General features: G+C 35.0%; 1 protein-coding gene across 1 annotated transcript; it reads right to left on the bottom strand.

The window, feature by feature from the left end:
* Nucleotides 1–2,026: 2,026 nt before the first annotated feature.
* On the bottom strand, nucleotides 2,027–11,457 carry LOC106467059. Its single transcript, XM_022395171.1, has 3 exons — nucleotides 10,778–11,457; nucleotides 2,932–3,127; nucleotides 2,027–2,089 (listed from the first exon to the last, which is right to left on the bottom strand). The coding sequence occupies exons 1-3, from the start codon at nucleotides 11,329–11,331 to the stop codon at nucleotides 2,027–2,029; spliced, it is 813 nt and encodes a 270-aa protein (XP_022250879.1). The 5' UTR covers nucleotides 11,332–11,457.
* Between the last annotated feature and the right edge of the window lie 3,861 nt (nucleotides 11,458–15,318).

Here is a 15,318-nt window from a genome sequence, read left to right as displayed (position 1 = left end):
TACTGTAGCATACCTCGTCTTAATGGTACAATAGATATTTTTCGCCTCTTCCATACTTGTATTTGACACAGCTATGGATGCTTGCTTTTCTTACATCTCTGATGAAGTTGAAACTGCCGTAACATATCCCATAATAATAATGATATAGAGGTTTTTGTTGCACAGCACAGTTACTTCTTTTTTCATAACTTGGGCACACGATCAAATCCCACTATTCGATTGAAGTAGCCCAAGAGTTGGCGGTGGGTGCTATTTTGCAACTGACTTACCTCTAGTATATCAATTCAAAATTAGGGACGGCTAGCGCAGATAGCCCTGTGTAGCTTTTCACGAATATCCGAAACAAACTTTCTTAACTTACAAAACATCGCAGATAACCTTGTCAGACGTCTACCCTAAACATCAGAACTATTTTGTTATTTAGGTAAAACAACCACTGAATAGGCATTGCTCCTGTGAGTAGTAAACAGCGATTATTTCACATCTTCCTTGGTTTACAAAACATTCCACAGAGAATGCAAGCTTGGTCTGTTGACTTATCTGAATGGAGCGACATACGTTGTTTCTTTCCCATTAGTCATAAAAAGAAAATCACAAAGCAAACACACTATATTTATATAGTGTTACAAGTGTACAGCAAGGGTTGATTTCTACCCCATCTTTCATAGATATTTTAATGAAGAGGGATTTTGATTAAACAGAATGCCAAAATAAGTATAACGAACAAAATTAATTGTTACGTTTGTTTGATGAAGTTAATCCTTCTTAAGCACCTGTCTTCACTTTTCTCATATCTAATCAATAATTGTCACATCTTTACCTTGTTTCTAGAATCTTGGAAGACCTCTTCTACTAGAGTGTTGATGCACTCGTGGAATTGTTTTACTGTATTAGTCGATTATTTCATTTCTTTTTTTGCGAGCCAGAAAGGCCAAGTACTATGGTTGTACAGTATCAATGGTATAAATTTGCTGTTCATCATGAATTCAGTCCCTCACAAACTTCATACACTAGTATTTTGCCATCAAATCCTGTTATTTCAAGTAGAGCTATTATGTGTAAAAAAAAAAAAATTCGGAGCAATAGTCCAGATTTTTGAAGTCAACAGTGAAATTGCATTTGGCACAAAATGACTCTCACTATTTGTGCTAGGTCTTTTCCACTTCTTTCATTGTTAACGATAGTTTCCTGCACTGAATCAGTGACAGTGTACAAAGATCATATTCAGCAAAGTTCACTCCCAACTCCCACAGAAGGCCCAGACTAATTATTTATATATATACTGTCATTTTAGATCGATATCAACTAGGAAATTCAATACTTATCACTTGACCAAAACGGGAGTATATCAAATTCTAACCCCATTTCTTCATTCGACTTTCCCAACTAACTCTTTTTTTTTCTTTTACTGAGGATGGTACTTTGCTTGTGCTGAAATCTCTGAGCCTAAAGCTCAAAATATATAATAAGAAATTTGATATGGCGGCTTTCCTCTTGGTGATGACTACTTGCAGCTTGTCCCCCAGTGGCACAACGGTATGTCTGTGGACTTACAACGCTAGAAACCGAGTTTTGATATCCGTGGTGGGCAGAGCACAGACAGCCCATTCAGTAGCTTTGTGTTTAATTACAAACAGACTTGCAGCATTCTTTAAGACGTCGTTGGCTTTTTGCATTAAATATCCACAGCACTGTTGTTTATTAATAGTCCCAAGAATTGGCAGTAGGTGCTGTTGACTAGCTGCCTTCATGCTAGTCTATCAGTGTAATTTGATGCGTAAATTTTAAAACAAACATTTATTAATACCACTATTTAGGCTAAACATAAGAGAAAGAAAGGGGTGATTTTTCCTTTTGTAAACTGTAAAAGTAGTTTTTAAATTCGAAAGGTGACGACTTTTTTTTTAATCCAGTGAGGACGTAACTAATAACTGGATGTCATCATTCCAGTGGCTCTGCTCAGAACAGGAGGAATTAAACCCTAATTAGCAATTATCTCTTAGGTGTCAATTACGTTATAGTACCTTTAGAAAGTGATAAGATCAATGGCAACAGTACTTTTTATAGGCAATAAATGAGTTGTTGTTTCCTAGTTGAAGTGAAATTTACCAATAAATGAAAAAAGATTATAAAAGATTTTATATTCAACACTGAACCTGCTAAATTTTGAATTGGGACATAAGATCAGGTGTACATTGTACCAATTCTCCTTAGAATTTTGTTGACTTACAAACATCAGTTTCTTTATAGCCTTCTTCAACCTTTTCATATTCTCTCATCATGCACCCATGCTTTCGTTTACCCTTCCTTCTGTCTACTTATTTGAATACGCAATATTTGAAGTTTCTAGATGCACCGTCTGTATCTTCATCATGAATATCTCAATTTCTTACTATACCAACTAAGATATTTTTCCTGAAGTTTTTAGGAACCATTAGCTTTCAACAGATCATGACTTTTTATTATTAGACATCGATAACTTCACTAGGGGAAACTGTCATTCTCCTTCATCAGGAAATTATACTGGTTCAGTAATGTTTACATTTCTTTATAAGAAACTTGGGACCATCTTTATTATTCTTTTATATATTATTCATGTGATTACTTTGTCTTCTGATTGTTTCTACCAACACTCCTGAGAGGTTCATCCCTCCTTTTATTACTTGGTGGTTTCCGTGATTAAGTCCTGACATTGCAATAAATCTTGGCAGGTCTTTAGAACAGCTAAGCTATACTGCCTTGCTTTCAATATTACTGTTCATAAGATACAGAAAAACAGATTGACGGATTTGAAAATATACCAATATATATATACAGATAAATAGGTGCATAAACAGATACCAACGGATAGATATTCTGATACAAAAATGCAATGAAAAGTATACAAGTCTGTGTATGCATACACAAATATGAATAGATACGTATTCTTACTGATAAACGGTAGCCTTGCTTCGTAAATACTTTCTGGCTTTCCTTGTTAACTCTCATTTCTTCATCCAACATCATCCCAAGCTCGGCTATTTCCATTTGCAGCTTGTTCTTTGTCCACTTGGCATCCGACTGCAAGCGAGACTCAGCTTCTGAGAAATGATATAGCAGCTGCTCAATCTGCGTCTGTACCTCTTGGCTAGAATATATCAAATGATATTGTACTGACAATAGTTACACGTATAGGCGGAAAGGGTTTTTAAAACAGGCCTAGTGTTGTTTTCAAAAACACATTTACACTCATTGAGAAACAGTCTTGCCTAAAAACGCATACCACTTGTCACATGGGTAATAGACAGAAAGGCTTATTAAAACAGGTCTTATGATTACCATCAAGAAACTAAGCTGCATTTTATAAACAGGGTGCTTGTCTAACCTGCCTAATGTTTGTCATAAAGATTGTTTGTTTGTTTTGAATTTCGCGCAAAGCTACACGAGGGCTATCTGCGCTAGCCGTCCCTAATTTAGCAGTGTAAGACTAGAGGGAAGGCAGCTAGTCATCACCACCCACTGGCAACTCTTGGGCTACTCTTTTACAAACGAATTGGGATTGACCGTCACATTATAACGCTCCCACGGCTGAAAGGGCGAGCATGTTTGGTGGGACGGGGATTCGAACCCGCGACCCACAGATTGCGAGTCGAGAGCCCTAACCACCTGGCCATGCCGGGCCTGTCACAAAGAAACAAAGTTATAACTTATAATCAGGGGAATTGTCTAACCTGCTTAATGTTTGTCATAATGAGACAAAGTTACAGCTTATATTCAGGGGGCTTATCTAATCTGCCTAATGTTTGTCACCAAGAAACAATGTTACACTTTATAAACAGGAGGCTTGTCTAACCAGTTTTAATTATTGTTATCGAGGGACAAATAACATGTATAGACAGAAAGGCTTTTGAAAATAGGATTAATGTTTATAAGTAAAAACAGTAATGTATAAACGAACTGCAGTTACCTAATTTGCGAATAAAAGTTCAGTAGCGCTGATTGTTTAATTTCGACTTATTTTGAATAATTAGAAAGGTATTCATATCATAGTCTGGTTTTTGGCTTTACAGATTGCTTTGAATTAAACTGGGGGAATCTAGGGGAAGGTGACTGAACAGAGATTCAATATCTAGATTGACTAAATAAATATCTTCATCAAACCTCAAGTTTCTAACACTATAAAAAAAAATCAAAGCTATCTTTCGCTGTGTAACTATTAAAAGGAAATTCAGTGGAAAACGAACATAAGAATTTGGTCAATGTGCCATTAAAACAAGCTACGTTGTAAACAACAGGTATAAGGAGACAATCAAATTTGTGAATCTTAAATAATCAGTAAAGAGTGCTTGTGTGGAAACCGATGGGTCTAATGTCATTATAAGTACTGTTGTCCAAGATATTAGTATTCTTTTGAATTAGAAAGAATATAATCAGTTTTTCTATTTCGAAAGTTTAGAAAACTTGGTAGTGTTACTAACTGCCTGTGTTACATTATCAATGTAGTTTTGTTTATTCAAAATAACTGTACAGTTTCTTTTGTCTGATTTAGTATAAAATATTACTGTTGGATTTAAACATATCTTTTTTTTTCTCTGATGGTGTTAAAATGTCTGTGCCCAAAATTATAGGAACGTAACCATGAGAGGGCGATGCTAGAAATATGTATTCTAACATTATTGAAAGTTTCATTACAAAGTGGATAAACATCACAAGTTTGAGTTTTCTTAACAAGATATAAAGATAAACCAGATAATCGTGGTACCGAAGTTTTCCTAGTAGATGAGAATATCTCAAACGCCTAGATAAAACCCTTATTTCTATTTTCCCTAGTGCATAGTTAAACAAGTTATAAATAACTTTATCCAGGAAGTCTAAAAATCCTCCAAATGATTAAAACGATATTTCTTGTGTTCGTTATTGTGAAAACACTCAACGAAACTATTTTAATGGATGAAATTCACTAGACTGACAACGTTTGCCATTTTAAGTTCAGGAAGTCTTTAATTTAAATAAAGATTTTTTTCTTTTTACTCTTATTTTAAATCTGATTACAGCGTCCAAATATTTGCGTTGAGTGTGTCGATATAATTTGTCTTTCTTGAGAGTAACATCAACAATTTTGTACTTAAAAGAAATTTCGGAATTAAACCCAACGTTTTGCACTCTTTAAGTAACAAAAGAATGAGTCTCTATTTGTGTAATTTAATAAACGTTTTCTTAAACTTACGAAATAATCCATATCAGTGTTTTAGGAAATCTAAATAGAATTAAAGCCTTGAATTTGAAAACCGGAAGCTCAACCGCCCACAGCTGTATAAAATATTAAAGCTTTGAAAATTAAAACACGCTAAAACAGTTTGACATGACATTACAGACAAATGTTCTAGTAAAAACTTTAAAGTCAGTCTTAATGCTTGTTACCAATGAACAAATTAATTGTGATTCAAAATCCGCTATGAATGACTTAAAGAAAATGTAAGGAATGAAACATTTGTAGTCAAATGCGATTTTAATCACTTCTGTTAGGCCTGGAAATTCCCATTGCTTCTCTAGCTTAGGTGTTTACACCGTTCCTATATAAAAACAAGCTTACCTAAAGGCTTTCTGTGCAAGCACAGAATAGGTAGGTAAACATGATTAACCTTCATTTTAGACGTCATCAAATTAAATAAAATTGACAGCTACATACAAGTATTTCGAAATGTACTCGTCATGAAAGAATATAAATAATTTTATGACTCATTACTCAATTCAAGTTCTTTGTAAACTTTATCAGAGTGACTTATGGGTTTGAAAAATCAAAATGATTATTTAAACTTAATACTTTTATCAAAGTGTTCTTGTCATTAAGTTAAGTAACTGCAACAAGTGTGTGTGTGTGTGTGTGACTTATAACTAATGCAAAAAACACTGCTGTTTGATGTCACTGTCACGACAGCGACAGCTGTCGCTCTGCTTTATAAATACAAAGTAATCGCTGCCAAAGACACAGAGACCAAACTGGAAGCACAAGGTTATAAATAGGGCATAGTTTTCAACAGTAAGATAAAATAAATTCTTCAGATGTGGAACAAATGAAGCCTCAAGGTCCTACGTGAAAAAGTTTAGTTTCTTCAATCTTTGGTTTGCTACTACCTTTTTGATGTTATACAATCTCTCACAAGTATTCTGAGAAGATCAAGATAGTCATAAATCTTTTGTGTATTGTATTACGGAATGTTAGGAGATCGTTACTTGCTGAAAATCTTTATTTAAAAATTGCATTTTCCCAAAACTTTAATTCAATTTAAAGTTTCAGTTTTCCTTTTATAACTTTGTACGCAGTATTAAGTATTGTTGCGTCAACGAGTCACGTGACCACTGTGGCGCCCTCTAGTTTCTAGAACTATCTTGTTCTTTGTACGCAGTATTAAGTATTATGTTTCACTGGTTATAGTTTTTGATCATGGTCTTAAACCTAATGCTAATTAACAATAATAAAATATTATTCATTTTATTCTCTCGAAAATGTGAAGTATGTACTTCTTTTTTTTTGGGGGGGGGGTATGACTTATTCGGGCCCGGCATGACCAGGTGGTTAGGGCGCTCAACTCGCAATCTGAGGGTCGCGGGTCCGATACCCCATCCCACCAAACATGCTTGCCTTTTCAGCCGTGGGGGCATTATCATGTGACGATCAGTCCCACTATTCGTTGGTAAAAGAGTAGCCCAAGAGTTGGCGGTGGGTGGTGATGACTAGCTGCCTTCCCTCTAGTCTTACACTGCTAAATTAGGGACGGCTAGCGCTGATAGCCCTCGTGTAGATTTGCGTGGAATTCAAAACGAACCAAACTGACATAAAATTTTCATAAAAAATACCGAAGAGCAAAATAACTACGATTTTGTTTCGAATTCGACTATCGTGGTTTAAAAAATATCCAAGAAATTAAAATAACAAAAACTATTTTTGTAATTTTCGGATGATTCTTTTTGTGTCAAACACAATGTTTTCACTAAAGAACCGTGTTTTGGATTTATGTAAATTGGACGAATAAGTTCTCCCGAGTTTTTCGTTTGATAAATATGAAAATTCGTTACAACAGTTAAAAACTGTTACCAGTTTTGATTAATCATGAGTCTGATATTACTACTAAAATGTTCTTAGTGTATATGGTTTTGTTCCTAGTGGTTCAGTCATAAGCTCGAAGACTTATAGTGCTACATTTTGGGTTCGATCCCCAAGGTGTACACAGCGCGGATAACCCATTGTGCATCTTTACTATAAAAGAAGCAAAATAAAAATAAAATAATTTACTTTTAATTCACATTATTTCCAAAATTATCAAAATAATCTTCCTAAAGAAGGTGTACCACAACTTCACTTTAAAAAGTGAAGTTTCTAAAAGAGTAGGTCCCTTGTTGGGAGATCGGTAAGTATGCGGATTTATAACACTAAATCCTGGGTTAGATTCCCGCGGTGGATACATCAGAAAGCCTAACGTGGCTTTGCTCTAAAACAACCAACCAACTGAAGCGATAGAGCCTATTTACCCCAAGGATTTTATTCTATCCTTAAAAAGAGTAAAATACTTTGTATTACTATACATCATTGGAAACTTTCGAATATAACAATACACTTGCCCCCAGTTGCACAGCGGTATGTCTGCGGAATTACAACGCTAGAAACCGGGTTTCAATACTAGTGGTGGGCAGAGCACAGATAGCCCATTGTGTAGCTTTGTGCTTAACTTCAAACAAACAAACACAATACACTTTTTAAACAAATTCAAGTTTAAAACAAAATAAGGTCTAAGTGACCCCATAAAGAATTATTCTAGTAGTTAAAGATTAATAAGGATAACTTGTAAGTAAAGTACAATCCATTTTGAACCATTTAGTTAATTTTAAAGAAATGAATTGCATGTATTTATTAAAATGAAGAAATACAACTATTTCTGAAGCTGTATCAACTAATATTAGGCTAAGTGGATCATATTGTGTTTTATATGATTGCTTAAAATCTATAACTTCAAATGCCTGTTTTATTGCAGACATTAATATTGATACTTTTGCTTATAAACTAATTGACTTTTTATTTAGATCTGTGTCCTTAAATAGTGATTATTTGTTCAGATGTGTTAGAAAATTAAACACTACTTGTTTAGTGTGTTTTTTGTTTTGTTTTTTTATATTCATACGTATTGTTACGACAGCGGAAGTCAAGTGTCGCTGGTAACACGTGATGAGTTTCTAGAAGGATCATGAAGGCTCGAGTGTTTGCCAGATGCCCTCTATTTTAATATATAAGCCCGACAAATAAAGCGGAGATAATAATTGCAGATAGACAGATAATTGAGTCAAGTGAGCGGTAGTGACCATAAGAAAAGTGCGTGAATCGTTGTGAATTATAGCTTGTATTGAGAAAGAATAAACTAGTTCTATTCAAGAAAGGACTTGTATCGCTTAAGTTCCTCGGGAAGAATTTATACCGGAAATTAACAAACGAGCAGAGACATAACAGTATATTAGTATTCTCTTATTACAAACCAGAATTTCAAGCTATCAACTTTTCCAGCTAAATTTAGCGCTCGAGTTTTCTTCGCCTGTTGGTGAAATGATCCGTAATATAAAATTACTCGTAGCTTATAAAGTTTCACAGTGTGGCTTAGCTTAGCTGACAATGATCGAAGTAGGAGTTCTCAGCGTCATATTATGGTTTTTATTTAGTATTAAGTAATATAATGTCACAACACAAATCATTTCACGTAAAATTCAAGAAGTTAATCTAGAGAACTTAGTCGACTTGAACTCTTCTTTGTTTGTTTATTGAAATAAACTAAATATAAAAATTACACCAAGCCATCTTCCACACCTAAGGCCATATATAGTACCATTGTGTGACAATCTATAACATTAGCTAAAATGGGAGTGTTCTTAAAGGTGCTGGGCCAATATATTATGACACAGTGCTCAAATCCTGGCTTGAGTTCATTTCTAAGTTAGCTATTCATGCATGCACATTCATGATGATTTTAGAGCCATGAAATCTGGAGATGTTAAAAAAATAGATAACATCTTCCATAACTTATTTTACTTCATCTTCTTAGCATGTCGCTAAAGTATATAATTTACACTCATTTCTGTTTTACTTTCGATAGCTAGTGAGGCTGTATCATCAAAGTTTTGAGATCTTATTGAGCTATCTAAACTCAAGTTCTAACAGCGCTGGTACAAAATATTAGACATTCCAAGCCTGATTATCGTTTCCGTCTTACACGTTCAGTTGTGATCCTTAAGAAAAAATTTCCTTGTTTTTGGCACATGAGAAACCGAAATTTGGCAGCTGCTTCTTTCCAAAGACGTCTGTGCCACAACTAAAGCTCTGTTTAATGTTATCATTCTGGCTATTAGGAATAAGCCATCGTCTTTCTTTTCTGTTTCTAGTTCCAAAATACTCAAATTCTCCATCTATTCCTTCTCGTCCTACGAGTTTTCCTTCCGTCCCTGCTCTTCTCTTTTCATAGTTCAGCCACATACGGTATCTAAAAAGCTAGTCTTGTTGCTTTTTAATTTAAATTTTTAGTTTTTTCTGTACTCCTATATAGACTTCTTGCCAATCGACTTTTTCGAGCACGTATTCACATCATGCATGTTAAATTTCATAGAAATATACTCCTCCCATAGTTTTCTCCCTTGAAATTTGTTAGTATTTTCTGTTAACACTTGCTGATCTGACAAGTTTGTCATCTGTTCCTGGCCTTTGAATCTGACACATTTGTCAAAACTTTTTAGTCTGATGAGTGATAAGTTTGTCAACAGTTTTTGGCTTAATGAATAATTGAATTTGATAAGTATGTCAGCACTTTCTGGTGCGATGAATAAACGAATTTAATACATCATATCCGCCAATATTTACCGATCAGATGAAGTCATAAACCTAAAATATGACAATCAGAGGCCAGATGAACACAGGAATTTAACACATTATCTTTATCGATGCTTATCGACCAGATGAATTGACGAATCTTAAATATGACATTCAACACCTATGACCAGATGAACGTTGAAGGGCATGTTACACATCACATTTGTCGATATCTACTGGTCAGATGAACACGATACACTGTATATGTCAAACCTTACTAACTAAATGAGCAGGTGAACATTTTCTACCAACAAAACAATAGTTATTTTTGACGCACTATCCAGTCTCGATAGCACTATCCAGTACTACAGACTAGCGTGAAACTTAGGATAATTTAATTTTTGTTAATAATAATAGACACATTTCGTCTTACCTACATTTTACAATACAGGACTTTTGCGAGTTTTGAATGTCACACGCGATTTAATATAACATAATAAAATTAGTTCTTAAATGTTTAATACACAGTTTATAAGAATAACAGTCACCCTTCATAACTACATTGTTAGTAAATACTGACAGATTTTTTAAAGTTTACTAAATCATTTCAGTCCTTCTAAAGCCATAGTTCGACTCGATGCGCAAAAAGTGCTCCATTTAATAATATTATTTAATTTTCCCACCTTTTTTCAAATCTAACTGCAAATAGGCAGAAAAAGGAACACATTAAGTATTAATTTAATCGTCACAATAACAGATGACTGTTAGTCGCTCCCAGTCTACAACATCAAAAAGAAATTCATACGACCATTGCAATAAAAGTTTGATTATTTTTAACTATATAATTAGTAAAAAAAAACCTAATTAAAATCCACAACAAAAGCAAGTAATTAACGAGAAACATGCTTATGAGGCTTCTTTGAAAACCACTCTCAAATCAATGATTTAACATACCATCTCTCCAAAAACTCGTAAGACTTCATCGGTGGCATTGATCCATAAAACATTTGGGAGGAAAGGTTGTCCACAAGTTGTTTCTCCAGTTCAATGAGCTCTTGGCGTTTCTTAGCTTGTCGTCTTCTGCGGATCTTGGATGGTGTTATTTCTCCAACATATGAGGAGGAGCGATAGGGAGAGTAAAGGAAGGAGGACGGAGGGTCCCATTCAGTTTTGTATTTGATGCGAAAATCGTCAAGTTCTCCAAACGATCGAGTTTGTTTAATTGTATGGGGATCAAGTTCAGGAACCAGGCTGTGGAATTTGAGTGGATAAGTACTATAGCCTGCGTCAAAATTGCCAAAAGTGGAGAGACTCTTTGTAGCAGGGTCCATAGGGAGGTTTAATCCTAATTCCATAATTGGCCCCCCATCTAAAGGAATTCTAGACAAAGAGTTGCCGTAACGTTTATCGATATCATCCAAGGCGCTAGAGTAGAGACCCGTGCCGTAGTTGTAGTTGTGGTTATACATCAGAGTTAGCGGTCGTCGCCAGAACCCTTTGGGCGCCATCGGTAGTGACAAAAGTGAAACTTAAAAGTTTCGTCGAACACGGCAGCTTTCGACTATACGATCTATTGAAGATGATACCTTTTATTTGAGACAGCTAAGTATATAAAAAGACTTCCCGTTTGTGTTTAGCGAACTCTGCAAATCCTGTGAATGCTATTTTTCTTTCTGTTTTCTAGCTTCGATGCTCGCCAACTCTAAGCGCCAAGAGCATGATGTTATAACACGCTCCACGTAATATATGCATGTACTACATTTTATTTATAGAAGCGCGAACTATGGCGAGTGACGTATTTTGGTTCACAGAGTTACTTGTTCAAAAGAAGTCTGACACCAAGGGAAGCGATAAATTATCTTCAATCCTGAGAGGAATGTAGCTTGAAAATAATGTTTTATTCTATAATATCAACAACTTTAAAACCTAGTAAAATAAACAGTTTTCATTGTTCGAAGCAGGGAAGTAGGTCGCAGTCAACAATACCGTTCCCTCTAAATTTGTCCTTATGTTCGAGAGTAACACCAATTCTGTTTCTGGTGGCTGACATTTCTGTCAGTTCATAAATGTAGCTCTTCACTTGACAAAACTTTTGGTGCTGTGGCATAGGGCCTGTTCTGGTGGTGAACCCCTCCCCACGGTAGAACAAAACACAACCATACTTTTTTAATGCATTGGTATGTTAAAAGTAAGAAATGGATGGTTGTGAAAAAATAACCCATTTTCACGTGTATTTACGCATAAATATTCATAGGTACCCTAGGTAAAAAAAAAGATGTGCTGCGGAACGCCGACTGAAAATTGTAATAACTTTGTCAGTTTTTGTGATATCTTAACATAAGTGGTACTGAAATGAAGCTTATATAATGGCTTTCAATACTGTATGACATAATGTATACCATCCGTATGATTAATCTGGCATTGTGATGAAATATGCCATTTCTGGAAATTATTTTTTGAACTTATACCCAAACATTAATAATATTTCATCGTTTTAAGTTCTCTTTGGTAGAACAAGGCACAACTATATTTTTGTGATGTATTAGAATCTCCTAAGTCCAAAAAAAAAAATGGTTGTGAAATAATTAACCTGTTTTGACATGTTATTATACATGGACATCTACAGGTACCCTTGTCAAAAACGTCCTAAATCTGCATTAACATAATCAATTTTTGTGATACCTTAACAAAATTTGCACTGATGTGAAGTTTGAAGTAGGACCTTTGTTATTTAACAATATTTAACCGACCAACATTTCAAGTCAATTCATACAAGGTTTATTACTGGTGTTTCAATGAGCTATTTAACATATATCTATACCAAGTTTGAAGGAAGACTAACTTCTTATAGGGCAAAATAAATCATATATTGCAGTGATATGATAAAGATTTCAATGTTTAGAAGACTAACAATATGTGGAAGAAGTAACTGTATGTATAACATGCATTGCATCTAACTCAATAAACTATTTTTTGTGTATGTATTAGGATAATGCCAAGTGAATTTATACATACTGATTACTTCATTTCAGTGGCTTTTTTTGCATGTTTTATGAGTGTCTTTCACCTTACTTGCTGCTTGATCAAACTAGCTTAACATGAACCTTAATCTAGATTGTAGTGAATCAGTTATCTAGAGGTTTTTTTTAATATGTTTTGTGTTTTCAGGTAGGTTGACCAGGGATTTACATACACGGTGAAAGATAGATTCAGAACCACCAGATAAAAAATCCCGTTTGTTTAATGCTAAAAAATATATCATCTTGTAGCCCAACTCAAACAGTTTTATTGACATGTCCGTAGACTTCTACATCTGCACCATTAGTGGCTCTCGGCACATTTAACCGATATTCGATTTCAGTTCACGTTCACTGCAACATGTCCACAATTACAGTGGCAATGCCATCTATCATCCTGGTCTTTAGCTCTGTAATGTTTGCTATAGGTGCGCGATACGCGATGTCCTTAACATATCCCAAAAGAAGGAAGTCTAGTGGAATGATGTCTGGCAAATGAGAAGGCCACGGAATAGGCCTATTCTGCAAGCCAAATGACGCATTAAGCCTTTTCTTGCACAGCTGCCATTTTACATAGTAACACTCTCACTGGAGGGAAAAAAAAAACTGTTTGAGTTTGGCTATAAATGTTAAAAATTGCATTGCTGTATTTCTTTAGTTATTTAATTATTAAATTTTACAGTGTGAAAGATAGTTTTGGACCACCAGTATTTCAAGTAAGCAAAAAAACAAGCCAACTGTCAGAACACAAGTTTTAATTGCATTTCAACATGCATATACTTTGCAAGTGTTTTGTAGGTTGTTCTTTTCATTCATCTGTCACAATACTGGCAGATTACTTCCAAAGCTTGTATGTTCATCGTGGCTTTCCAAATTATCGAATGATGTTGGCCAACAAGATCGAAGAAATTGTGATTTCATTTTTTATAATGATTGTTGGAATGTGGATTACCACCTTGTGTGTAAAATGATCTCTTCAGAAGCGAACCTTGTTATCAATTTCGTTTACATGACATTAGGTACTGCTGAAGCACATGGTGATAAAATAATCCATGTTTCCACTTCTCCTGGTGCTATTGTGTGAAGATGTTTCATGCCATAAGCAGCAACATCATTTACAGGTAGGATGGCGGGACTAATCAACAGACCAAATAGTTGGTGGAACTCTTCACCCTCTTTTTAAGTGTAGCCGAGGCTCAATTCTTGAACTTTTTGCAATTTAAATTGTTTAAATGATAGAAACAACCACATGCTCTGGTAGCTGTTTCACTGCATTAGTTATGGCCTGGATGACAAAGACCTCAAAATCAGCTATGCTGAATGTGGGATCTTGATTTGGTGTGAATTTCACATAAAGCTACATCAGTGGTATCTGCAATAGCCATCCCTAATTTAGCAGTGATAGATTAGAGGGAAGGCAGCTAGTGAATACCACCTACTGCCAAATCTTGGGCTACTCTTTTTACCAACAAAAAGTGGGAATGACTGTCACATTATAACACCCCCAAGGGGGGGGGTCTTGAAACAATTAAAACTTAGCAAACAGAAATTCTCCATTTGCAGCTTGATACTTTCTCTGTTGAAAAGTATAAGTAGTACAGACAATCTTCTAGATGAATCTGTAGCACATACACTTGACTGAAGTGTGGAGGAATCATAGCATCCATGTATCTGCGGTACCACGTCGTAGCAGTATCCTTAGCAAAAAACAATAACATATGGTGCAGCATCTTATTTACTGTCATAGGTAAGAAACTGTTTGACATCTTCACCAGTTGTCTATGTCTAAAGTTGCACAGGCAATTATTGTGATTCTTTCACTCACACATTTGCAAACAGCTACCCAGAGCATTATAGTATGAGTAAGGTCATCCAATCCCACCAATGCAATAGCAAAGATTTGTGCTGGTGTACCTCTACTGGTTGTTGCTCCAAGTTTCGTATAAGCTCTGCACTTTGTCACTTTCATCTGGTTCATGGTTGTGTTCATTTACTGTAGTTGTATTCTGGCTTTATGATCCACTACAAATACACAGCCAATTTATTTGATGTTTCTTGCTCACTTATTTAGCATAGATGAAAGCCTTTGCAACAAACTTTACCACTCCTTTATTGCTCTGGACAACTTCCATTACGACCCTTCTTCTTTTTATTCATGACTTTAGCACTACATATACTTGGTTTTGTTTTCTGAAATGGATTAATCTTGTCAAGTGTGTGAATACATAAAAATAATTAAAGGTGTTTTAGTATATTTCAAAGCACAGTCTTTAGACGTTAACACCCTTGAAAATGTCAATGTTCCAAGGCATAATCTGGTTGAAGGCAGAGCTTTAATTGAGCGTGAATTAACATTCAAAGTTTACAAACAGATCACCACATTACAATTAAGAATACTACAGTTATACATTTCTATTCAAACAATTACATTAGAAATCAATGCTAATATTAATTATAAAAATTGTGTGATAATAATTC

The sequence above is a fragment of the Limulus polyphemus genome, unplaced genomic scaffold (genome assembly GCF_000517525.1).
Source record: "Limulus polyphemus unplaced genomic scaffold, Limulus_polyphemus-2.1.2 Scaffold2472, whole genome shotgun sequence".
Classification (NCBI taxonomy): Eukaryota; Metazoa; Arthropoda; class Merostomata; order Xiphosura; family Limulidae; genus Limulus; species Limulus polyphemus.
This window is presented reverse-complemented; position numbering and strand designations above follow the sequence as displayed.